The sequence below is a fragment of the Chaetodon trifascialis genome, chromosome 7 (assembly GCF_039877785.1).
Source record: "Chaetodon trifascialis isolate fChaTrf1 chromosome 7, fChaTrf1.hap1, whole genome shotgun sequence".
Lineage (NCBI taxonomy): Eukaryota > Metazoa > Chordata > Actinopteri > Chaetodontiformes > Chaetodontidae > Chaetodon > Chaetodon trifascialis.
Window position 1 is genome coordinate 12,006,753 of NC_092062.1, and position 27,021 is coordinate 12,033,773.

A 27,021-nucleotide genomic window follows, 5' to 3' on the forward strand; every position below is an offset into this window, starting at 1 on the left:
AGTGACTGCTGGGAGGTGTTGTCTTTTAAAGCCACAGTGAGCCTGTGTCTGTGCCTCATTTCCATATTCGCTCTCAACTTCACTTCAGATAAGTGGAAAAGCATCCAGCGGTTATGTTTCCACTGCCATTTGATTTGCGTTAGAGATTATTCTAAGGGGATTATCAAAATAAAATACAGTGATTCATCTCATCAATATAGTAGAATGCATTTTACGCATCCTACTAAGGGCTTACAAAAATGACATTTTTATCGTAGTAGCCTATAATATAGAGATGTTGGATGCTGTAGGGATACATAATCTTTGTTAAAATAACTACAATTAGTATAATTGGGTTATGGTCCATATATTTTAATTAACAGAAGCAATTTTTACACAATTCTACAAAAGAGGTGAAGCAGAGAGAAAATAGTTTGATAAAATCTAAACTTTCATGAGAAAAGTAGCAGAAAAAGAGGGAGGGTTTGAGGGTGAGGAGAAGTTCTTCCATGTAAATATATAATTAGTTTAAAACAACTAAAAAAAAGTGTAAAATTCTGACTTCCTGTTCAGCAGGTGTGTGCACTGCTCACTAAACCAGTCAATTATTCCATTATTTCCATACTCAGAAGGTCATGTGACGTGATGAAATAAGATTTAAAAGCGAAATCAGATTACAAAGTGAAATCTTTCATTATCCCTGTACTGTATGTACAGGGACTCTTGATGTCATTTGAGGATTAGGATCATAAAGAGTTGAAAAATGCTACTATTCTAGAGCAAATGCTATTAACTGTGGTTTTCTTCATCCTTTCAAACTCAAACTAGCCCAGCGAAATCACTTTATTCGATAAAATCAGATGTTCTGCAAAACTGAAAGGCATACACTTTTATTCAATTTGTGTTCCATTGAACTTGGGGTCATTGTAAACAAGCAGACATGACTTTATACAATCAAAACAGACTTGAGTTTTCTGGTTATTTCTGTACGTTAACTTTGCACTGGATTTTGCCTGCAAACCTCTTGAGCTACAAAGATCTGCCCATGACGAGTGCCAGCTGGGATATCAGAACAGTGAGGGGAAGCATCTCTGAAATGCTTTCTTCTGCCTATAGACCCTTTTCACAGGAGGAAAAAGCACAAGTGTTGCTAATGACATGAACAACGGCTCGGTTTTGTTTGTGGGATTGCATTGGCAACCTCAGAGAGAACACAATCTGCTAGACAACTCTATTGAAGTGTGTCAACAAGACAAGAAACCAGACTCCTTTTTTAAAGTCAAACTGTTTGCGTTTAGCCCCAAAAAGCAGTGGGAGCAAAGCTGGATCAAACAAGAGTTTTGGAGGGCCGGTCTCATCTGTTCTCCTCCCTCTCCATCGGGCTCTGGCGCTGCCCCAGCCAGGAGTCCTACACTGGGAAGTGAGACTGTTTTCACTTTCAGCCAAAGCTAAAATCCTCCTTGGACAAGCCAGATATTGAGGCTTACAGTGTCTCAGGCAGCCATTACACCTACCTCTCAGAGCTTTTGAACAGATGAATGTGAATTCCAGATCAAACATAACCAGAAGAAAGCAAACATCTACAGGGAATTGATTGGGTTGGGGGGGTATTTTTGTTTTTTTTTTCCTCAGCGCTGCATGTCTGTACGGTATTGTGATTGAATTTCTGAGGATATTCACAGCTCCGCATCCATCCAGAGAAACAGCTTTAATAGCTCTGCCTGTGATGCGGTGAATGTTATGCTGGTGCGTGTTTGTGTGTGCACTTTCCACAAATTGAACTGTTGTTGTGAAATTACCTGTGACTTAACATGTTGTGCAGTAAACAGGATTACATTTGCAGAATGGTAATTCAGAATGAAGCAGAGTGGAGAAATGAATGAGTCAACATTAGCTAGCTCATTTGTTGCCACTTAATAGGTGAAATGCTCTTAGTGCTGTGTGACGCACTGTTTGGAGGGAAGGGGCAATTAGAGATTTTCAAAAATGCCTAGTGCCAGGTTAATAAAAGATTAGCTTCACCTAGCTTCATGTCAACACCGCCTTTGTTTGTTTCCCTTTGGAACAAAGACTCCACACAGGGAGCGAGAGCAGGCGGGAAGGGAGAGGTTTAATCACGTAAGTGCATTCCCGCTGATGTTAAAGATTGGTTTGTTTGTGGCTCATTCACAAAACTTTTGGGGTTTTTTTTTTCTTCTTTTTTGAGGACACTCTTTTGGTTTCTCCAGTATCCTGCTTCAGTTATCTGCAGGAACTCATCACAAGTTTTATCACAAGTCACAGTAAGATTTTCCAAATTTCTGGAATTTATCTTGATTCAGATTGTTTATAGAGGTACATATGTGCCAATATGCTCACTAACCTGAAGACAGACTCAAACGAACACTTGCTGGATTTATAGATGCCAGTAGTGATCACTCTACTCTCCCAGTAATTCTCCAGCACACCTGGATCTGAGATGATATAATCTGAAGATCAAAACTTCATGTCTCCTGTTCTGGCTCTGCAGACTACATGCATGCTGTGTCCTCCTGCAGACACTGCCCTCTTGTGGTTCTGTCAACTTGCTGCATCATGTAGGCAGCAAAATATCTGAAAAATGATCTACCCACACGCTCCCAATTACAAAATACAAGTTTGGTATGCATTTATCAAAAGGTCTGCAGCTTTTATTTACATCCAATGAGACTGGAGTGCACAGAAATGCTCCAGCTGAAACACAAACAAGTCATCTCTTCTTCAGTTCTAAATTCACTAGAAGAATAGAGCTTACACAAATAATTACTAAGGCCTAGTTTTTATGGTGAATGACTCCAATAAAAGCGTAGAGGGCTACATCCGTTTGCCCTGTCTCTTTTGGCTCTGGATCATTCTCCTCAGCAGCTGGTCAGGAATCAGATCCGACTTGCTCACATCTGTGTTCTCGCAGCCCACCACAGGACAGCTAGAGGACAGTGAGAGAGGGAAACACAATTAATGGGTATCACAACAAACAAATATGCAAATTCACACAAATGCGAGCAAGTGCGGGTTTTAAAAAATCTCAGCACTGATACACTTGCAGACAAGCACAACATCATTTCATTAGTCAAACATCTAATCAGAATGAGGAAAGCCCTCTCAAGTAATTCTGCTATAGGTGTGCACATAAGGTGTGCACAGTGGCCACAGTCAGGACTCAAGACAATAGGCAAGTTTCTTTGACAATAACACAGACCTGCGCTGGGATTTCATCAGTGCTCCTCTTGGACCAGACACATCTAATTTCATTTCAACATCAAAGCAGTATAATAAAGAAAATGTGAATTAAGGCAGTCTGCTGGTCCCACGCCAGCCTGCCGACTTGTTTACTGCAGTAAAACCTGACTCAACTTTCTAACAGCCCTCCAAGGGAGCATGTCTTACCGGCATTTCTTTTTCTGGCTGTGTCTTGTTTTGATGAGGCACAGTATGGCTTCTTCGTCGTAGTGGTGGTTACACTTTTTATTCTTCACCGGGTTTACCATCTCCACCTTGAATACAGATGCACAGTGGTGTGTTATGTAATGAAACACACAGGCCGGAACACAGTATAGCTGCTAAAGCATCAAATCAAGGCGGTTTTCTGTTTTGTAGATACTGAAACTTAGAAATTATTGTCAGCAATTAGGTACAGGGGTAATAAGGTGGAAATGCTTTAAAACAAGAAAGAAAATTCAGTGTGACAGCATGAACGGCTGTAGTGTAAAATAAGCCACCAGCAGGCTGCAGCGGTCTACCTGTGTGAGTGGGCAGGTGAAGTTGACTTGGCTCTGTGAAACTACGACGTCCCCCTGGAGATCCTCCGTGTTCTCTGCTGGCTCTTGGCTGGCTGAAAACAACATACATGCATTGTGCTTCCAAATGGCAACTCAGTGTACTAAATGATGAACTGGTGCACTGACAACATGGCAGGAGAATATCCATCAGGCAAGGACATAGATTTGGCAGAAACACTTCCCACTTGGGTGCTTAGAAATTCAAATCTAATCCTGCATGTTATTAAATATTAAAAAACAAACAAAGAAAAATAAGCCATGAACGATTTGCTGTTTACCAAACTTTACCACCACTTCACAAACTCTTCATTTAGCAGAACACACACGGCCACATACAATTACAGTAGCACACAAAGCCTTTAGATATTACACCAACAGACACACAGAAACAAACATGCACACACAAGAATCTGAGCTGCTCACAGAGGTACAAAGACATCACACAGCCACACATAAAGCACCCCCCACTTTGTAGCCCACGTATAAAGTTCACAATATCTATTGTTGATGTCCCAGTGCAGCTGCAACAATCAAATAGTCAAAGGCCATTCTGTGTTTAAGGTATTAAAAAAAAGCATACACACACACAGATATATATATATATATATATATATATATATATATACACACACATACACACACACACACACACACACACACACACATATATATATACATATACATATATACATATATACACATATATTTATATATCACAACGTAACGTTTAGGACTGCATCAGACGATTGAAAGGCAGCAGTTTCACTCATCATCTCTACAAAGAACCAAAAAACATGGCAGTGTCTGTGTGTGGCCACCTTTTTAATAAGGGGTGTAATAAGGACAACAATTAAAAAGCAGAAAATAACAGCTACAGGGTGGCCAACAAACAATTATTCAACAGTAAACTCTGCCAACTCTGGTGCGCTTGTTTAAAATTAAGCTAATTATCCTGAAAAAGGACACATCCTGAGATTTCTCTCCTTGGCTGAGAAGACCTCCTGCAAGCACGGCTATTAGCAGAGTCTCTTGTAAGTCCTGAATACGCTGCTTTCAGTCTAGCAGTGAATAACTTCAGACTTTCCACCATCCCCATTTCTTCTCTGCACAGGCCTTACCTTGGTTGAGAGAGCTCTTGATGCTGTCCTCGAAGGCCACCAGTTTGGGGTGATTGTGCAGGTCAGTGTCAGAGAGCCTGGCCGTCCTCTCTGTGAACTGCTCCTTCACTTTGGCAGACAAGCTGAACATGGCCTCTGGGTGCTGTGTAACAACCTACAGAAATCAAAGCAGGTTAGGCTTATTTCTCCGCATTTACAGTTAATTTACAGTTAGAGTAAACTTCGCTGTTTTCTGTGGCATTTTAAATAAACACCTTACATCAAGACTTGCCACTCCAGAGAAAGTGGGTGTACACAGAGCAGCAGGAGCCACTATTAGTGCTGAATGACCTTCCAAAGAACCGATCATCCATGAGCACTTTTTGCACATTTAAGTCATTATCCCAGTAACACATTTTGAGGCTGACCTGTTCATTTAGTATAAGGGGAAAAGATGCTTTCCACGCATGTGATCGCACCATGTTCACTTGCTCTCACCTCTGTTGTGACTTGTTGCACAATGTCAACAAAGAAGTTAATCTCCCTGTCCAGCCTGGCACACTCCACAATCATGGCCCTCATCTCGTCGATGGCAGGGTTCACGTCTTTATCTGTAACAGGACACACACAGTGACTGAAAAAGTCTTCAGATCATAATTTACTTAAGTAAAAGGAGCAACTACATACTGCATATAATACGTATAGATACGCATTATGTAAAATGTTCCATTACATGTAAATTCTTGCATATTTAAAAAAAACAAAAACTGAAGTACAAGCAACAGATGTATCAAACGCACAAGAATGGCGCTATCAAATATAATATCACATGACTGGATCATTATCATTGATGCAGTACAGAAGAATAAAGTAAAGCACAAAAGGGAAATGCCTAAATATCGTTTACGTAACGTTACGGGTATTTTACCTCAAAACTGTAAGTAACGTTACTGTGTTGAGGTAAAATATATTGTTACTTTCCACCACTGGAAATACACTTATTACACCAATAGCACCACCAGGGCCAGGAATGGATAACTGCGAAGATCTCTGCTTATTACGTAGCGCTAAATTAGACCAGACACTGGTTAAAACTAAACAATAAATCAGAGAGATGGAAAAAGACCAGTTGAGACAGTAAGTACCACAAGTAGACTCCCAAGCAGACTGGGAACACTTGTATTAATTACCCTGTGCTTCCGCCAGGTCCATAGCCACATCTGTCACTATGTCCATGCCCGTCCCGATGTCTGCCTGACACGACTTCAGGCTCGACAGTGTTCCGTGAACCGCGCTAAAAGACATTATTGCGGATACCTTTTATCCTCTGAGAACAGACAAAATAACGTCAAACATAACCTAAAGTTAAGCTAATCTTGTTAGCCCAGGTTCCTAACGTCACCTGCTTGTTAGCTTAACGTCAGCTAGCTTGCTAACATACGAGTTACTGTATGAATGCGAAATAGCCCTGTATTAATCGATGAAAGTTTGTTTCCGACTACAATTATGTCACCAATAACCAAAAGTGAAAGAGTCACACGTAAACACAAAGAGCATACTAGTCACGCGCGAAAAATATAACCACAACAGTTTGTTTAAGAACCGCCTTCCGGATCCGTTTTGTTTTTTATTTTCAAAATAAAAGCACTGACCAAAAGATCCAAATATCAACTTACAAGAAACAAAACATAATTTGAACAGTCGTTTTTATTAATGAATTTCATTTGGAAATGGCATCAAGTGAAAATATACAAAGTTGGCAAGTTTAGTAATATGCAATTTAAATTTTCTATCTATGTACAATCTATTATAGTGCATTAAGACATTAATGGTCAATGAAATGTGTAAGGAAACAATTAAATCCTTTTTCATGGAAGACATTGAAGCACAATTACAAATCACATAATTACTAAAGGCTGCACTGCATTTAGCTGCTTTACTTTCAGGGCTCTGGTTATGTGTATTCTGGGTCACACTAATAGGTTACTGAGGTGCTTGAATAGAACAAAGCAATCAGTAGCTCTTCTCCTCATATGAAAAGTAAAAACGTCTTCAGCGAAAAATGCCTATGCCAACAAAAGCACAATTTTCTGATGAAAATCCAGATCTTCACAGTATTGTTCTGAATTCATCAAAAATGAAACTGGGCACATGGGCTTCGGCAACCTTAAAAGTACAGAGAATGAAAGAGAAATACACATTAGTACCACACAATACATATCGTAAAAATGCAAGACATAGAGCTCAAAAATGTCTAGGGTTGTGTCTCAATCAAGGCATGGTGCTGTATGATTAACTATTTATTACAGCTGCAAGTCATTAAATCTTATTGTATAACAGCAAAGCTTTTAAACATATTAGGCTACAATCAGAAATCACAGCTCGGGCTAATGTAAACTGTTCAAAGTTGTCCCACCTTGCGTGACAGTTTTGTGTACTTCACATAGTCTTCCAAGAACATCAGAGCTCCCACCACATCAGAAGGCATGTCAGGGATCTTCTGACTATGACAGGATCAAATTAAAACTCAAACATGAGTTCATAAAGCCGTAACAGTAACATTTCATAAAAGTATTCAGATCAAGCAAACAAAAAGAGAAACAATTTCTTGCCTTAAAAACAACACACCAAGATGTCATTTGTATGTCACTTAAAGTCTGCTTTGTTACCTTGTGCACTGCTCCATGATAGAGCGGATGAACTGACCAATGAGAGCCATGAACTGTTGTGTGTATCTGGAGTGGAACTGCTTGAGCAGGGTGAGCAGGCCGAGCACCAGCGGAGGCCAGTCAACTGGGTCTGTGGCTTTCCTGCAGGTCATTCCTGAGAAAATACGAGACATCGGCTGTGTGGTTATTTACACGTGTATGCAGCCTTACACACCAGAAAGTTTTGCATACTGACTGGAAAATGCAGCAGATAATTTATCACCATTAAACCAAGAATCTGGTTTGCTCGCAGTCCTTAAACCTTCCTGGTTCAAGTACTGACTTCCTACATTTCCTAAAATAATGCTCTGTAAATACAGAAAGCAGTCTACCCAGTTAAAAACCACATTCAAACTGTAAGAGACAGAGCAGCCAATAATTAGTGTTATACCATGTGGGCAGTAAAGTCCTAGCTGAAAGTGAGACCAATCCTCAGAACTATAAAAACATGGACGTGAAATTGTGTAAGAAATACCTCTGATGATGTGATGGATAAACAGAAAGAGGAAATTAATGTTCTCTGCAACACCAGCCATGACAGCACACTGGTTTAACATGTTGCACTCACAACAGAACAATAACAGCTGTTCCGTAAACCAAAAAAAAACTTGCCTTGGTTTTTGCTGTACTGAAGTTTAGGCAGCTGAGCGATAATAAACAGGAAGTTGATGATGGGGAAGTAAGGTAGGCGCTTTGTGGTGATGTAGATCTGTGACAAAGGAAAGCGATCAGAGCATTCTGCAACGAAAACCACACAGACGACAACAACAAGCACTGATCACATTGTGCGGGAAGCGACACCCGTAATCTCCACACCTTGTTGAGTGGGTTGTGAATGCCAGCAGCCTCCAGGTGGGCAGTGATGTCATACAGAAGAGTGTTGTCCTCTTTCGGATAGGGCAGAGACGGATCCTGGTAGTGAGCTTCAATATCTGCCAGCAGAGACCTGGCAAGGTCACAATGAGAGTTGACATAGATGAACAAAATAGTCTGAGGACTGTTTCTTATTGGAGCAAAAATCATTTATCAACGAATACTTGTGCTTAAATTCTACTTAGGAAACTCACATCACATATGCTCTCCTTAAATCAAACAGCAAGAGCTTTGACATTAAGTAATTAATATAGTCCGAGTACTTGGCAAAAGAAGTGGCAATAATGAAACATTTATACAGATATTAGAGAAATGGTGCAGTATGTTCTGAGCTGGTGAGACTGGACTGACTTGTTGAGGTTTTCCAGGGCAGCAGCCAGGTGTTTGGAGTCAAACTTGCAGGAGTAGTTCAGCTCATTAGCGATCTGTTGTCTGAGAATCTGCATCTGGCCCACCTACAACAAACACATTTATTTCACATTATCTTTATAGCATCATGTTTTTATTGCCATTGATGGATGATCAACAAGCAAGAGTGGCATGCACATACAGGAGGGGTCATTAAAGATGCATTAAAGATTGTAAACACAATTTGAGCTCATGTTTCATCTTCAAAGAATGAACCGTGAACACTGAGCTATTAATATTTAATTCTGTTCACAACATTAGAGAGTATCGTGGAGCAGTACCTTCATGATGGCTTCCAGGTAGGCACCCCAGATCTTCTGGGTTTTGGCCACTGCACTGGCATACACTTTGCTGGCATTAGCTGTATAAAAAAAAAAAAAAGTTTCTTATCAAGGAGTAAAAAGATCATGGCAGGCTGCAGGATTTCAGAAATCAATAATTACCAACGATGCCCTGGACTGGGTTGACAGCACCCAGCATGGCTTTAAAAACATCCACCACAGCTTTGTCCCTCAGGATGGTCTTCTGAAGTATTGTCAGGAAGTTCTAATGGGAGAAACAGGTTGATAATGGCACAAATATATTCAAGTATGCACACAATACGCACTGACAATACCATAAAGGCCCTCAAAGACCAACTTGTTACCAATTACCTGAAGTTCCTTGACGATCATGAAGCAGAGCAGACGGTCTAGTCCATTGAGGCCAAATGTGCCCAGCGTGTTCTGGATCTCAGAGAACAGCCTGTTGTTGGTGACCTCATGGTGGCTCTTCAGGTCATACCAGGTGTTCATCTGGTCGATGTAGCACGTCGACCTTCAGAAAGGACCAATGTTTGTCAGGCAAGCTTCTAAAGACTGCCAGATTCAGCATCTACAGATTTCATCAGTAAGCTTGTATCTCCATCTTCAGATTAAAGTTGTTCTGAGACAAAAAAGAAATCAGTTTCAGTGATATATTTGAGGACACATACTTGGGATCAGTGATTCGGAGGATCTCTCTGCAGAGACGACCGATGAAGGTGGCAGACTCGTCCACAGAGGGAAACTTTGGGATGGGGATGTGGGTGGACTGGTGCACACTCTGCCAGTCCTGGATCTGATTGGAAGCAAGGAAACAACCAATCAATCAACTTCATTACAGCCAAGCAGACAAACAACCAGAGCACCTCTTACTGATTACAGCGGGATGAACTGGTGTCAGTGCATTATTCAGGGATGTGATGAGAATCAGCAAAAAGCATGCTGATGCACTGAGCCTGACCTTGGCCCTCAGGAAGCTGTTGCATTCCTGCTCCACATTGTAGTTGATGATGCGGGACACTTCCTCCTGCCAGATTTTAAGGCCGTAAATACTGACATAGTCCTGGATGTACTCAAAGGACCTGTAGAACCCGTCCATGGTGGCTGCCATCTCCTTCAATTTGGGCATCAGCTCACTCGGCTAAGAGATTGGAAGATTCTTGTTTAGCCTCATCTTTTCATTTTTCCCTGCTGTTCTCCTTGATTCTCACAGCGCAAGAGGACACGGACATTAGTTCAAGTTGGTTTTGTCCTGTGACCTGGCGAAACTTAATTGATTGATCGTGCACTATAAAATCTTAACAGAAAAATACGCTGCAATTCACTGCGATCAGCAGTGAGAAGATCTGACCTTAGCCTTGGGGTTGAAGATCAGTCCTTTGTGCAGAGCATAAGCTACCCTCTTCACCAGCTCCTTCCTGATGCCATCCTCCAGAAGCTGCTTAGGATCCACCTAAAGCGTCACGGTGCGTTAGTAAAGTAAAATCCGACATAGTGACTTATTCTTGTTACTGTGGCTGATGACAACACCACATCTCTGCCTGCATGTTGGGACAAAGGCAAACATGTATAACATCATCGACCTTAATGATCCCAACGAGAGTGGTCTTCATCATCAGGATCCCCTCAGTGAAAATGGAGATGTCATGGGTGAATTTAGCCACCTGTAATCACATGAAGGATGTTAACGCATGCAAATGACAGATAAAACCCAGTGAGCCTTAAATCAAATCCGTCTGATGTCAGCGCATTAGGATAAGATTAAGAAAACATATTCAACATCAATTTGTGTAAAAAGAGATGCTTGCAGATATTGTACTTGAACAGTCCTGCTGTTTTGTTTTAATCTTTAAAATTGAAATTCTAGACTCTCTCTAACAACCACATTTAATTTGATGGCATTTGACTTCATTTCAAAACATGTCATTTCAATATCAGCCTGACAAATTCTAACTAATGCAATTCAAGGAAGTCTCTGCACAATCTGATTCCATATCACCTTCTTTTCTGGTTTGTATTTCACATCAAAAGTTGTGAGATTGAAAAATCTTCAGAAATGCTGGCTAGTTTGATTGCCTCACAGTAGATGAGTCAACATCAAAACAGAAATACTTGAGGTCTCTCTTTCTGCTGTTGATTTAATATATTATCAAAGGATTTTTCCCCCTTTACTTCGGTGACATTTTGATCAATCCAGGAGCTACATGCACAAGTGTGAATGATTCAAACACGACAGTTATCTTACTTCATAGCGAGCCCCAAGCTGGGAGTAATCCTTCAGCTTGTCCTTATCTAGCCGTGTTGGCACCTCCATGATATCATGGATCTGAAGCTTGATGATCTTGGCTAGAGAGGTAAACATGCTCTCTGGGATGATCTGCAGCACCTGGAAACAAGAAGATAAAATACCCAAACTGAGCACCAACATGAATCTAGCGTATGTTCGAGGGTTTTTTTAAGACAGAGGAGTCAAGATTAGTCTTCAAAAGCAGATGGTGCACAATGCTGCAGATGAAGAATCTTGTATTCAGCAAGGAGAAGCAAATCCTCCTCCTGGCATAAAACAGCACGGCATGTGACTGATGAAACCAGAAGGTAATAGCTTCTGAAGGTACACATCCACCAAGGAGCTGTTTTGGGCAAAATTTGCCAAACAGTTGGTTGTAGAAACATTAATCATAGCTGCAGCTGTTGCTGAACAACAATTTACAGCATGCAGAGCTCATTTGTTAAAGTTGTGAAACCGTTTTTTAAACCAAGTTCATTTACGAGTGCCACAGGAAATGTCAGAGTCTGCTGAAAACCGTGAGACACAGGAGCGACTTTTGTAAGGTCAAAGGTGAAAACATGGCTTCACTGTACCTTTCTGACATAAGCCACCAACTCTCCAGAGTAGAACTGGGAGACACTCAGCAGGTCAGCACTGTTGGCTTGGTTGATTCGCAGCAATGGAAGATCCAAAGCAGATGCCAGCTGGTCTCTCACACACACACACACACACACACACACACACACACACACACACACACACACACACACACACACACACACACACACACACACGCGCACACACACGCACGCACGCACACACACGCACGCACACACACACACACAAGAATAAATAAATAAATAATTTCATTTTGAGTACACAGGTAGCATTTCTCCACATCAAGGCAAACTTACAGGAAGATTTTATTAATGCATAATTGTTATTCTTCCTTTGTCTCCTCACCTTCAGAAACGTAGCTCTCAGTTTAGTAACCATGGACGGGTTGACTCTGATGCTCTCCTGCATAATTGATGTGAAGCTGCGGAATAAAACATGAGGCAGAAGTGAAATCTGCTATACAGACAAAACTTAAAGATATCGGAGTTGAGTTTAAAGTCAAAACAACGGCAGCGCTGTGGTCCTCATGATGGTTGATATAAGAAACTAGGCAGGCTGTCTCAGACTGTCTCACTGTCTTTGGCTGACCATGTTATCTGTCATCACCTGCAAGCTGTTGAGGAGCTTTTGAGTGAAAATAATGTGAACTACAATGAAAATATAGTAATTAATATGGCATTTAACCAAACTGTGTAGCGACTGCTTTATCAACTCTCTTTATTCACGGTTACTTTACCATTTTCTTATTTACCAGTATTTTAATGTGGCTTTATCGTTTAACGGTGCGTACCTGTCAATTATCTGCCATGCATAGGACAGGTCTCCAACTATCTGCATGGTGATGAGCACTTCCTCTTTGATATTGATGGTGCGGATCATCTGGTGCAGAAACTTCCTGGTGTCGGCCAGGAACTGACAGACCTGCAGGTTAGACTCCAACTGATGGAACTCCTGGACCTAAAATGAAGAGAAAACATTTTTATAGACACACATAACCATGCAGAAAACAGACAACACTGCAAACACATGTCTGTATCCAAGAACTGTGGGCAACCGTCTGGCAGTCTTATTTCATTGATGTTAAAAAAAGACAATTCTCTATTGGCACTCATTAAATTTCTGGCTCATGAGGATAATTTGGTGCTGGCGCAGAAGACTGTACCCATGGACGAGCTAATTGTGTAAACAGTTATCACTGGCTATATAAATAAACATCACCCAGTGTTTGCAATTTTTGTGAAAATCATATTTGTTCTATTTCTTGTTTTACAACAGACTGGCAGGATAGACGGGAGGAAATGAGGGCATTACAGTCCACTGAGCCAACAAGACACTTCTATTATGTACTCTGATGTGTCTCTATTATTTACATTTCACAGCAATTATTTTGTTTGTTTGCGCAAATCGTTCTTGGATTCACTTATAAGTGAATTATATGCATGAAGCAAAAGCAATCAAAGTAACTGTGGGACTGCAAAGCACTATAAAATGATTCAAATTGAGATTCTAAGGTCAAAAGAATCCAGTGAAATTTGAGCTAACCAAATCTTGTTGATCTGCACCGTCGGTTTAGTGTGGAAAATATAGAAGCAGCGTGAAATATGATTTTCTTGCTCACCTCAACAAGAGCCTGTATGAGCTGAACCGTCTTCCTCCCAGCAGCTGTGGAGTCCTCGTAGTTCAAAGACTCGATCTGCTTTGAGATTTCTCTGAACCAGGCCTGTAAGTTCTCTATGAGGAGTAACAGAGGTGTTTAGTGCAGGTGCGGAGAGATTGTTATCCGACTGTTTTTCACAAGCGGCGGTTATGAAAAATGTGTCTCTCTGATAGAGCTGGAGTCGCAATAACAAAAGTGAGCATGACTGATGTAAATTTAATATGCCTTTCCCTGCATTGTGTCCTTGATGCATTTTTTTTCCATGATGTCTCTCTGCCTCAACATTTTCCTCTGAACAGCTTCAAGCTTACCCTAATTTAAGGATTTGTGTTCCAACACTGAAACAATCCATGAAGCCTGAAACACTGCAGCGCTGAGGTTCCTCTTAGTCAGAACCACTTCTTTGTTATGTGTGTGTAATCCGTCACCTTATCCGCCAAATGGTGTAACTCACCATTTTTCTCCACCCTGGTGAGAGGTTTGACACCAGAGAAGACTTCGGCTAGCTCAGTCATTCTCTCTGATCCCTCCTTCTTATAGCTCTCCCATTTCATCTGCTTCTCTGACAGCATCTGCTTGAACATCTGGCAGAGGGACAGTACAGATGCTGAGTCGATGAGGAAGGATTAGTCAGATGACATGTGTAATGAGAACATTAAATTTGTGGCCTCTCCTGGTGACAGACTGACTGGCCACATGCTGTCTCACTGTGTGCTAATAGACGACGGGACGGGGACACACCTAACAAGAAACCCAGTTAGCCCGATCACTTTGGAATTATTCAAGAATTAATTTCACATTTTCACTCTGTCTACAAAGAGAGCAGCAGCACACAGTGTGTCTCTTGTTTTCCCACGTTTATCGAGTACTGAAGGGAGACTCTCACCTCTTTGAGAGTGAACTCGAACTGAGCTGTGTCTAGCAGGAGCTGGAACAGGATCTTGGGCTTGTACTTGGAGTCATTGAGCACTTGGTCTTTGATCTGACGCAGTCGCTTGTTGTTTGGGTCATAGGCTGTAAGAAAATGGCTAATTTGAGTGAGTGCATAGGACAAAACTATTTTTATTAACATCATTATCAAAATATTTAACAACTTTGGAAGTCTCCTTCAGGCGCCTTATGGAAAATACAACGTCACAAGTGGGACATTATGTGCTCCTTTCCAAGCTACATTGTGGTCTTAAAGGAAAAACCTGCCCAAAACTCTCACCTGACTCTGCAGAGTGCAGCATCAGCCAGCGGATAGCGACGTTGCAGTCCCTCAGACAGTTGAGCAGTTTGGGGATGTTGTCCAGGATGATCTCCTCCCTGAGGAAACCTTCTTTCAGCAGCTGCTGCACCTGAGGCCTCAGGCTCTCCATGCTAGCCGCATATCGAGTGGCCTAAACACAGAGTTATGGTGGTTGTGTTGGCTGCGAGAGATATTGTTAAAAGTATCTTTCATCTTGGAATACAAATTATTCATTCATTCACTCCCACTAGTTGTCTCCTCCTGCTACGTGTGCAGAATTCTTCAGGACTCAGTGCCCGTACTTCAGCCCGAGCGCACGTACATTCACCATCAAACTTTTCAAGACAAGTTTAAAAATGTCTTTCAAAGTCACTGATTTGAGTAATACCCTTGTGTTTCAATTTAGATTCTGCACAGTCACATTGGATGACTTGCAAATTCTGCAGAGACACTTATCAGTACCTGCATACAATAGCGTGCCACACTGAAGGACTGTAAATCCACAAAGCTGGAGACTGTGCCACATTGAACCCAGTCCATATTTTTAATACCTGCTCTTTGATGTTCGCAGAGTCCAAGGTGTAGTTGAGAGCGGTCTTGGCAGCTTTGTATGGTTCCCACGCCTCCACCAAGTTCACTGTGATCCCCATGTAGATACTGATAACCTGCAACAAAACAAAGCGAGATAAAGCAAGATAGTGAAAGCCAAAACTTAACACAGCGCGGGCCATAACATTTCACAAAGTTGTTTATATTTAGTTCTAATCCACCGGCATGACATTAGTCATCAGTGCAGATTAAGTCTACAGGACATCCAGTGAATAATCCTTCCATATATATAAAGAATCTTACCCAGTTGTCAGGAAAGTACTTGTCTACTATTTCCCTCATCTTGGCCTGCTGGGTGTGCAGTATGGAGGGGCTGAAGAAGAGGCACACATACAGCATGGCTGCCTGGTTAGCCAGCGCTGTGCTACGATGCTCTGGTAGAGGGTACGCAGAAACCTGACAGGAAGTGAAATATGATTTTAGGCCCCAAACATGACACTTAACACAATCTATACCCACTCAAGTGTCAGTGTCATAATATCTGTAACAACGGAAAACATGAATCTCATCAGAAAAGACAAATGTTGTCATTTCTCAAAAATTTCAGAGTGATGTTCGACTCACTTGGTTGTATATGTCGTCCGAGCGCAGCCTCCCGATGACCATGCTGATAAAAGGGGTACTGATGGGAACTCTCTGGAAGTAGCTCTCTGGGTAGTTGGCTGGTCGTTTAGCTCCAGGCTGACTGGAGTAGCCGGTGCTGCGCAGGAGCTTGCAGATGTCATCCAGGTTGGAGTCAGCGGATGAACGGGCAGCACTGGAGAACATGTGCAACAACGGGACACAATTTAAAGACTGAGGACAAAAGTCATGTGTTCATTCCTCAATATTAACATTGGCAAAGCATATTTTGATTCCTGAATAATTTTGCCATAAAGGATTAAATGTTCAATTCAGCATGCTTCAGTGTGTATCCTCAGCGCCTGTGAGTGTGATCTTCGGCAAACCTGGCATTGTGGTTAGCGTAATCAACATAACTCAATTCAATATTCCTTTATTCGTCCTGCGAGGGGAAATTCCAAATCTAGTGATTAACAGATGTCCTTTCAAATGCAAACATGATAACATTATGTTGATATATAAACTAATATTTTGATCACAGCACTGCAAAAGGAGTCCAGAAAATGTTCAAGGTTCACTCTAATATTTTCAGCGAATGCACATATGAGTCAAGTAAAGTGACTCAACTTTGCTGTGAGTGGTTTCACTGGCCAACGAGTGAATTGAGCACTTCGAGGGTGTGAGTCAGCCAGAGAATGTCGCATGTGTGTGTGTGTGTGTGTGTGTGTGTGTGTGTGTGGGTGTGTGAGTCACAGGCGTACCTGTATCTATAGTAGGAAACAAGCATCCTCTCTCTGACTTCCCCTTCAATTTTTTGGTCAATAACCAGCAACATGACTCCATAAAGGTAGAGAGCCTCACACTGGGTGGAAGAGAAAATATACACAATTCACTTCTGTATTTTCTTTTAAGGGCAAGACATGGAAATGAATGTTGTTCCTGTAATGTTCTAAAGTTAAAACTGATTTGCATTTGTGTTACTTACTAAAAGCTGTTTTCCATCCTCATTTAGAAGCACAGTCTCCAGGGTCTGCTGAATATAAACACCCTCATGTAGGTCATCCAAATATCTGAAGACAGGAGAAAATAATAAAATAAGCTCTTGTAATATGGTCTTTATCATGATTTGTGGTTTACAAAGGAGAAAAGCAGAGAGGGAGCATGAATCGAGGTCAGGGACTGTGTTTTTATTATCCAATTCAACAGACAGCTCAAAAGGTGTTTTCATATTCTGAAGAACTTTAACTCTTAAACTGACTGAACTGAAAGTGAACTGAATAATAAAACTAAACATCCCAGTCCTGTCTTACCTGTTCAGATCCACTATATATTTGTGGACACTCTCAAAAGCCAAATAGAACCTTGACAGAATCTCGATGTTGTTCTCTCTAAACTCTTCATCCAGGTCTTGAAGCTCGGGCTTGGCTTCCAGCTTCCCCTCATAATACTCTGGACCCTGGTGAAGAAGCAACAGCTTGAAACGAGTGGAGTCGATGCTCAGTCTTCACTCATGTCTTCATGAAAATGTACACGCAGCTCCCGACAAAGGGGAGAAGGTAGAACAGCTTTTCCAATAAGAAAACAATGATTGTCATAAATCATACACAGAGCTAAAATGTTTATGTGCCGGACTCTATATCTCTATAAATGCAGTTATAACATCTGAAACAACACTAATGACTGCGTCACAATGATCATGCATCACCTGCCTGGTTTCCTTCTACACGTAATTAGCTTGTCACTTCAGCATTTGTATGTTAAGTACAGGCCAAATGGAGACACTGCAGCTATTTGGCCGTCCACACCTTAAAGTAGCTAAAGTCACAGATGATGTCTCCATATTTCTGCTGGTCACTCTTGTCCTTGAGCCTGAACACGGCCGGGATGAAGTCAGAGAGGCGCAGGAGCTCAGCAATGATGGCGTTTCCTCTAGAAACAATCCTGAGGATGGCCTGGCCGCACAGGTTGTTCTCCGCCAGGAAGTCCACCATGGCGGCTGGAGGAGGAGGAGGAGGAGGAGGAGGAGGAGGAGGAGCAGACTGACTGCTTGGATGCAGAAAAAAAAGAAAGAAAAGAAAAATATGATGCTTGAAGACAAACTCAATTTGACAGTTTGTCATGTTGAAAGTTTCATCCGCTCTGCTGAAGTGTCCTTGAGCAAGACACTGATCGCCTGCCATCACCCAGACTGGTCCTGAGCGCTGACTCCTCCGAAAGGGTTTAAGCAATGGCTTATTACATTAGTATTAGTGCATCAGCACTTTCACTGTAGGTGTTTCAAATGTATAGTACTATAAGAGTGCTTTGCATGAGAACTGACGTCTTCTCACAGGGAATACAGTGCGACATCCACTTCTGTTACTTCTTTGACACTAACTTCACCATTAGTCCTAAAATATCTGTGCATGTAACATTTTAACAGCCCGAGGTTTCACAGCTTATAGGTTTCTTGAGGACATATTTAAACACTCGTTTGGCCTTTCATAGGTTTGTTGTTAGGTGTCTAAACTGAGGAATTTTAGGAGTCACGCATTAGCTAGCTAACTGTTAGCTCTTTCTACTGCCGTCAAGCTAACGTTGGTATGTAGCCTGCTAGCTACTTTGAGAAGCTTTGATGCTTCAGATGACAACACATGATAACATGTAAACATATTGAGGTGCACTTACTTTTTTACGTATTGACGATTTAATTTAATTAGCAGCAAATGTTAAAAATCCAACACTGTATAAAAAGGCTTGCTTCTGTGGGTCCTGTCTTCTCTGTTTACTTCCTCATGACCAACCACATGACTCTGACGCTAGGTGTGTTTGATTCTCTCATTCAGCGCGCCGGAGAGGAGCGGTGACAAGCATTGTCCATGCTTTGCCCTCCAGCACTAAGAATATATTTGCTATATTTTAAAAGCATGTATTTTAATTTATTATTTTAAAACGTCACGTTCAGAAAAAGCGATTGAAGTGACGCTACCGCCTGTAAATCAAAGATGTTTATATCTGCCTGAATGACGAGGTCCGCCTCACGAGTCCTGCAACTCAGGTAAGTGGACATGTCTCTCTAGATGGCGACAGAGATCCACTGTACCCTCAGTTTATCTATCTCTCTGCTGCTCCTCTGCGCCGAGTGCAGATTTTCAGCTCCACAGGGATGCAGTGATTTGCAGGGACTGAGTAGTGAGAATAAGCCCGAACTGAAATTAAACCAACCTACTGTGGAAAATCTCAGAGATAAATCCACAGGGAAGAAATATAACACCCTACAGCCTTCAGGCAACAAACATCTTCCGAAAATATATTTTCTTGGAGGCCTCTGCAGGGACATTTTAACAGCAAACCGCTCATTATTCATCATTTATACAATAAAAATCAATATGGCTGAAGAAATAATGAACACTGCTTTTAAATACTGGGCACTGCCACCCACTGTGTCTGACATTGTTTAAAAGTGACAGTCTGCATGACCAACATGTGGTGAACACGTGAACAAGCATGAGCCCTCATGTTTCCTGAATTCAGATTGAATTGGACTTTTACTGCCAATAAGTCTAACACGTTGGCAGGCATTTCCTTTAAGCAGTGTGAGCCAGGGGTTAATAACAGTCATATGGTGGAGAACTGTTTGTTTGACCTGTCACTTTTCTGAGTGCGGTGAGGTTTCATCTCAGTCCTGGAACACTTGATGTGTCTGTGTGTCATGGTAGATTGCCTGTCCTCGTCATTCAGCGTTCATGGGGTGAAACTACTGCAAATCTTTTCATATGCATCGCTTTACTTGCATTTTATCCTTGACGTACAAAGGGTTCTCTGCTTAAGGCTATTTTTGCAGATTATCTTCATAACACTTTTGCTTTATTCATTAGTGCAGAGTGGTGATTGACAGGGAACTGGGTGACAGAGGGTGTGACATATGGCAAGGTGAGCTGCATTTAATGTCCTGAATAACGTGCTTCTGATCTCGCAGAGCCACTGGAGCACCATTATTTTAATGCATTTTATAGTGAGGACAAGGGAGAAAGACAGACAGATGCAATTTAGATTCATAGCTCGCCTCCTCGTTGACCTGGCTGTCCACAAACTACACAACTGTGTCCCTGCGGCCACTGGATTTATTACCCGTTTACCATCACACCAAGGTCACATTCTCAGCAGCACCTGGGTCAGGCACTATATGGGCTTCCTGGGAAGCATCATGAAAGGTTTTCACTAATGAGGTCTCTTACTGCACACCTTATTTATTAGCCTTCTGGTGCCTTAAGGGTTTTCTCCTCTGGTTGTCATGATTGTTCTTTGTAGAGTCTCAATTACTTTTATGGTCAAATATCAGATTATTTATGATGAATCGAATGCATAAACAGGTAAGGACTCTAGATTTGCACAGCAAAGGTGACATGTTATCCCATTGAGTATTACTCAATAACACATAAACACATGTTGTATATTTATTTAGCCATCGACTGAAGAGTGACCAAGTGACCCTCATGTCTCTGCCCATTAGAGCACTGACAGATTTCAGCTTTCATTCCCAGAGTAGCCTGGCAGCTTTTAATTGTTGGGTCAAGTAATTATCATTTGTCATTGAAACCTTTGAACTGGCTGAAAAATGATTACGTCTTACTCTGTGGGCTACTGTATGGGCTAAAAAACTTAAATTTGGATAACATTTTCAAGAAAACGTGACTCTGAGATTTGGAAACTAGAGGTTACTATCAGTATTCAGCACCTATAAGTGGCTGGTTTTAAAGTCCTGTGTGGGCATGTATGCAAAAGATGCAAGGGCATCCATGTGTTTGTGTGTGCCTAGGTGCGTTAGCAAAAACATGCATGTGTGCATTTGTCTCCGTACGCCCTGTGTGCCCTTCATTAGCAGCAAGTTGACTCTATTCAGCTTGTCTAGTGATTAAACCTTTTCATGGTGGGAACTTTCACACTACTGTGAACTGCGTGAGGTGATTAAAGGCTGTTCAATTTGTAGTCCAGTCCCACTGCTGTTCTTCCTCATTGATCTTTTTCAGGCCCTTGAAGTGAGAGCTGCACACAGCAAGCTTCTCTCACTGGAACGGGCCTGCTCTGCCCTACTCTCTCTGTCTCTCTGCCTTCATGTCAGCAAATATTTCACCAACATGTATCAAATTGAATTATAGCTAAAATTAGCTGTCATGTATGGCTGGTATTTAATCATCTTTTTGTGATTAACGCTTTTCTGTTTCTTTTGATATTGTTATATAAATGTAATTATGTTGAAGGGTATGCATGATTGCATATCAAGCCAACTTCCATGGATTTCATGTGCTGCATTGTGCTGATCTTAATGATATCTGATACGTAACTCAAGAGGGTGAAGATATATGAAATCAAAACTGGAACCCTGTGGGAAAGTCTACAGAGAACTGCCACGCTTTCAGAAAAATACTCTATTAATCTGACAGACCAAGGGATTCAGGGAAAATATTTAGATTTCACCTTCATTTTAACAAAGAACTTAAAACCGTGCTAAATGCTAAACATCTGCATGCCAACATACTCAAAATGACTGTGCTAATGCACTGATGTTAAACAAGTATTGTGTTCACCTTTTTAGGTTATTGCGTTTGCATGCTAAAATGTGCTATTATTTGGCCATAAAACAAAGATTGTGACCTTATTTTAGGGTTAGGGTTGAAAAATCAGACAATCACCAAAGTAATTACAATTTCTCCTGTTGGGAACATGATGTCTGCATGATGTCTGTACCAAATTTCACAGCAATACGTACAACAGTCGTCAAGACATTTCACTCAAAACCCCAAATATTCAACTTCATGGTGGCACTGGACAAAAAGCTACCAAAGCCAGGAGGCATCCTCTGGAACATGAATGTCTGTGCAACATCTCATGACAATCTGTTGAGCAGTTGTTGAGATATTTCAGCCTGGACTGACCAACAGACTGACATTGCCACAGAGTCATGCTGTTAGCATGGCTAAAAGCACTTTTAAATCGGAACTGAAGGTCATTAATTTTCATGTGTTCACTGCTACTTCTGTTTGCTCTCTACACGGGCATCTCATGCACTGCTCTTCTTGAGGTTTTGCCCTTTTCTCCACCAAAATGGATTTCAGGAAGGAACTTTGCCCAATCCAAAAGAAGGGTCTGAGGATGGAGGGTGTTACAGTGTTGAGATTTAAAAGCCCTTGAAGATAAAATTGTTGCTTTGGTCCATAGACTGATTTGGCTTGACTTCACAGAGGAATGTATGAACGTTCGATGTCCTCATAAGAGTACACATTAAAACAATAAATCACTTTTTTACACACTGCAGAGACAGGAAAAGACCAGTGGTCAGGTTATTACATCACCATAGATGCCAAAACACTTCCCAAAAGGAATTTCAAGGCTACCAAGTGGTTTCAGGACAAATAGCAAAAGCTGATTGTGGTAATGCTCTAATATCAGATTTGATCAAGCAACAGATGTTACCTTTATTGCAAGTCATTACTGCTGTCATACTTATTAGCATACAAATGGTTTCTAGGCCTATGGAGACCTAAAAGTTATTGCATGTGTAATTGAACCTGATCTCTGCTCTGTGACTGAGCAGCTCCAACACACACGCTGCCGTGCACACAAGGTGGTGAGCATATTTTGAGCAGGCACGAACCGCCTACACACACAAGTGCTTTTGCTCTGTTCCTCTCAACCAGTCACTGTTCTTTTTCTGAATATGTAAACACAAACAGCAGAAGAAAGAGAAGATGGGGAAGCACAATAGGAAAGGGGAATATGATCAATTATAGTGATTATGATCATGCCATTGATCGAAACAGTAATCTCTTTTACACTGTTCTTGACACAGTTTCGATTGAAAATAACACATGAATGATGAAAACTGTCATTTTTCTACACATTAAGCACATTTTTATTGACTGATATGACTGGTCCTTTGAATGGGATCCTTGAATTGCAATGATCAATAATAATCAACCAAGGAATTTAACAAATATTCCAAATCACTTTCTACCCAGTGATTTCAGAAAATGTATCTTTTCTAGGGCATGATAATTCACTCTGAATTGTAATGGGACCATGGGGTCTTTCTGTTGCTGCCACTCAAATTTATGTGACAGGTCCTTATGACTGTAACACTTCACAGAAACTATTGGTGGGAACCAGAGCAGACTTTCAAAATACAATGTCAACCTTCCATTGTTGTCTCATTAGCATTTTTGCAGATGCATTATAATGACATTCAAGATTAGGCAATATGATCATCAGATGATCCCTGAGATGCTTAGCGTGTTAACATGCTAAAGGAAGATAGAGAACAAAAAATAAACTTGCCACTGCACCTAAACACACCCTCAGTCGCTAGTATAGTTAAAGAGCCCTGCTTATCTTTAAGACATAAAGGATTATTTTACCAGATAAAGGTAAAGGTTTCAGCCAGGGAAGTAGGGCCATTTGTAAAGTCTATGATCGGAGTGACAGTGAAATGTTGGAAATCCTGGATTATACATTTGGTGTAGATGAATTTGGAGCCATTCTGTTCTGACCTCAAAGCCTCATTTGAATTTCTAGCTCTATCAAAGCTTTTACTCTCTGATGCATAAATAAAACTGTTAATCACAATTATAATCAGCATAAAGTTCACATTATAGCATGAGAATTAATTAATTCAGAACAACTCCCATGACACTGATGACTGGCAGAAATCACTTCCTGCTCTTTCTTTGACTCTCTTTCAAAGCAGTACAAGGCATATTTAAATGAATAGTTGCGGGAAATACGCTTGAGAAGAACCTGATGTTAAAGTCAATAGCCCCAACACTCACATATCTGTCAGTTAAATATGAAGTGACAGCCAGAAGCTACTCTAAAGCTCAATAATTAACACATTATATCTAATTTGCTTAATCCATGCAAAACAACATGTTACACTTCTACAGGATTATGTGCAGGACTAAGTTAATCTGCTAAACTGGTAACTGGCTGCTGACTACAGCTTCATATTTAACAAGGTAAGTAGGCTAAGTAAGTAAAGTTTATTTAAAATAGATCCTTTCACAGAACAAGGTCACACAGTAATCCACAAGAGAAAAAACTGTTAAAAACAAGACTAAAAAAAGGCAGAAAGAAACATTAAAAACACAAGCAACAACAGACTTTAGAAAAAAAAATTACGAACACTGAACACCATGAGTCCAGTGTTCATCTTCTTTTCGAAGGCATTATCAGAGATGGCAGCATGTAAGTTTTCAAAGGCACGATCACCTCTTGTTTTCAGTCGAGCGCAAGGGACAATCAGTAAATCCTAGAATACCTGAGTGACCTACTGGTGATGTAAGGACTGAGAAGGTGAGAGTTGTGCACAGGTGCCTGAACGTGCAGGACTCTGTCTGTGAAAGCAAGAACCCTAAAAAAAAATCCTGAACTTGAGTGGAGGCGTAAAGAAGAGATGGGTAGTTGTGATAGAAATCGTCCTGTTGGACCTGGTGAAAATGTTACAATGGGTGAGCTTGTAGGACCCAAAAGCAGAACGATGGAGAGAAATCAGTGCAAGCAGTTTATCCTTAAAATGCCAATGTTCAGAAAGAGTAGTTTGCTGAAGCTTGATCCGGGCAGGCGACAAGGAATGGCAGATGAAGGAAGATCAGGGAGACGAGGCAGGAAGACGGTGCCAGACAGAGGCTAAGCAGCGAGACGAGGCAGGGAGAGTTTGGCTGGCTTAGGGCAGGGAATCCTGCTGGAGAATGGCTCCGAGGTTTCATGTGGGATAACCGACAATCTCTCAAAGACTGGAGTGAGGGATCGAGGGTTGTACATTGTGAGCGTTGATTGCTTGGTGAACCTCAGGTTTGTTGGTGGGCTGGCAGCAGGGGGGGAGCAGGTGAACAATGGCCAGTTCAGCTCAGGGACAGACACAGACTCACTGACTGGGAGAGAGAGAACACACAAGAAACACAAGGGAGGGAAAACAAGAGAAACACAAGGAAAACAGGATGGAGGATACTGGCAATACAGACGGAATTACAGAAGTCTAGCTAGGATGAAAGCATCAGTGATCATCTCTAGCACAGGTTGTGGTACAATGGACCTGAGTTTAGCTACATTTCTTACATGGAAGGAACATGTATAGGCCAATGATTTGATAGGTTTATTGAAGCACACAGCCTGATCAAGGGTGCATCGAGTGGTATGCTCATGTAACTTACAGCAAGACAGTGAATAAGCATATTTCCCCAAATATCAAACTGTTCCCCTAATAAAAACTATTTACTATTTTTGTGGTCAATGCATAGACTTCAACGTGTCTTGTTCCCATTAGAGGAGAAGGTGCCAGATAGACAATAAAACAAGCAGCCCTCCACTTTAATCACTGAGGGGGATTTTACGGGCCCTCTCTGCATCGAGACACTGACACTTCTATTTGTCACATGGACCCTTCATTTCACTGTTCGTCCTGTTATGCTCAGATGTGATTTGTGCATTTGTGCATCAACACAGATGGATGAGGTTCCTCACCAAGGCTGTCAGCCTCAGTCAGGAGGGGACATTAAATTACCACATCCAAGGCTGTGCTCAACATGAAAGAGGCACACACACACACACACACACACACACACACACACACACACACACACACAGCATTTACACATCCACAAATGACTGTGTGTGCGTATGTGTGCTCATGTTGCCTGTGTGTAGTCTTGTACAGTATATGTATGGGGGGCTCTTGTGCATACCACACAGTGATATTCTTCTGTGAATATGTGGGGGGAATTTTCAATAACAAATCTGCGTTGCATTACTGTTATTGACAAAAAGCAAATTAATGACCTCAAAATGTACTCAGAAGGAAATAATAAATCTCCATTTGGCTGTTTAGTTGCTTGACTGACTGGCTCTCTGGCTGGCTGGGAAAACTATGCTGACCTGGGTGCATCCAAATTAGATATTGGCATGGTTGTATGTATTACACAGTGGGAGTGCTGCTCTGGCTCAGTTGCCTTGCTGCTCTAAATCTGGCCAGTGCTCAGTTCAGCAACACAATGCAACAGCAGGGAGACGGCATCTCCACATTCTCATTAAGCTGCAGATAATAGCTAAACAAAAGCAGAATCCTGCAGATGTTTTTAGGAATGTTTTTTTATTATTATTTTCTGGCATCCATTTGTCTATATTTTTTGTTGATTTGTCTTTCATCTGTCATCACATTGGTTTTGAAGTGAGGCATCCACATAAGCCTACTGAAAGTGCAATTATCAATTTCAAAGTGTTAAGTGAGGGACTGTCACAATTACACATGGACAGACCACTTTAAAGAGCTTGAATTAGAATTCAGTGACATATAAACAATGCACATCTGATCATTGTGGTGGCAAAAGCTCAGGAACATCCATCTATTCACATCAGTCACTGGCAACACCCCCTTCGCAAATGAGTTGAAGGGATGAAAGAGAGAAGAGATGGAAAGAATGTCAGAGAGCAGCAGAGGGGATGATAGAGAGTAAGAGAGAGAAATGGCAGGAGTGGGGTGGGTGAGACAGAAAGAGGAGAGACAAAGAGAAAAGGGAGGAGGTAGAGAATGAGGAGGTGGCCATCATATCCCTCCCTGTCTTTGATCAGTGGTCCATGGGGAACTGAGGCAGTGCAGATAGCTGGTCCACAGCTCCTGAGGAACGCAGCTTCACATTCCTCCTTGCTCTTTCCCCGCTTCTGCAAAATCACTTGTAGTCTTTCAGACCACAGCAGCTGTGAAAACACATCATGGCTTACTACATGCCAGAAAAGACCTGGCTAATGCACTCCGGTGCCATTGTCCTGCTGGTCCTCGTTCACTGGTGCAGTTCCTCTCAGGGCCAACTCTATTCTATTTTTACCCAATGTTTTCTATTATATGCTATTTCTATTTAGGATGAAAATGATTAATTTCTCCTCT

The 27,021-nt window shown here is 41.4% G+C and overlaps 2 protein-coding genes across 2 annotated transcripts; both read right to left on the minus strand.

Moving 5' to 3' along the window:
* Positions 1 to 1,605: 1,605 nt before the first annotated feature.
* On the minus strand, positions 1,606 to 6,490 carry nsmce2 (NSE2 (MMS21) homolog, SMC5-SMC6 complex SUMO ligase). The gene is made up of 6 exons (XM_070966353.1): positions 6,064 to 6,490; positions 5,372 to 5,484; positions 4,895 to 5,048; positions 3,738 to 3,829; positions 3,385 to 3,491; positions 1,606 to 2,923 (listed from the first exon to the last, which is right to left on the minus strand). Exons 1-6 carry the CDS (start codon positions 6,176 to 6,178, stop codon positions 2,812 to 2,814), a joined length of 693 nt encoding a protein of 230 aa, XP_070822454.1. The 5' UTR covers positions 6,179 to 6,490; the 3' UTR covers positions 1,606 to 2,811.
* washc5 (WASH complex subunit 5) lies at positions 6,472 to 18,906 on the minus strand. Its single transcript, XM_070966352.1, has 29 exons — positions 18,777 to 18,906; positions 17,915 to 18,155; positions 17,420 to 17,565; positions 17,095 to 17,179; positions 16,871 to 16,971; positions 16,113 to 16,305; positions 15,792 to 15,944; positions 15,491 to 15,604; positions 14,919 to 15,090; positions 14,595 to 14,722; positions 14,163 to 14,292; positions 13,670 to 13,782; positions 12,842 to 13,008; positions 12,397 to 12,472; positions 12,027 to 12,137; positions 11,410 to 11,550; positions 10,748 to 10,828; positions 10,516 to 10,617; positions 10,126 to 10,305; positions 9,836 to 9,960; positions 9,516 to 9,678; positions 9,306 to 9,408; positions 9,144 to 9,223; positions 8,806 to 8,909; positions 8,398 to 8,527; positions 8,194 to 8,290; positions 7,543 to 7,696; positions 7,290 to 7,377; positions 6,472 to 7,039 (listed from the first exon to the last, which is right to left on the minus strand). Exons 2-29 carry the CDS (start codon positions 18,098 to 18,100, stop codon positions 6,983 to 6,985), a joined length of 3,480 nt encoding a protein of 1,159 aa, XP_070822453.1. The 5' UTR covers positions 18,101 to 18,155; positions 18,777 to 18,906; the 3' UTR covers positions 6,472 to 6,982.
* Positions 18,907 to 27,021: the final 8,115 nt, after the last annotated feature.

Coding starts and splice junctions, on each gene's coding strand:
- nsmce2 (XM_070966353.1), bottom strand. CDS start 6,178: ATGTCTTTTAGCGCGGTTCACGGAACACTGTCGAGCCTGAAGTCGTGT. Junction 5,485..6,063: donor GGACCTGGCGGAAGCACAGG/GTAATTAATACA, acceptor GTCCTGTTACAG/ATAAAGACGTGAACCCTGCC. Junction 3,492..3,737: donor TCACCTGCCCACTCACACAG/GTAGACCGCTGC, acceptor TCTGTATTCAAG/GTGGAGATGGTAAACCCGGT.
- washc5 (XM_070966352.1), bottom strand. CDS start 18,100: ATGGTGGACTTCCTGGCGGAGAACAACCTGTGCGGCCAGGCCATCCTC. Junction 7,697..8,193: donor TCAGTACAGCAAAAACCAAG/GCAAGTTTTTTT, acceptor GTATTTTCTCAG/GAATGACCTGCAGGAAAGCC. Junction 7,040..7,289: donor ACACAAAACTGTCACGCAAG/GTGGGACAACTT, acceptor TGTACTTTTAAG/GTTGCCGAAGCCCATGTGCC.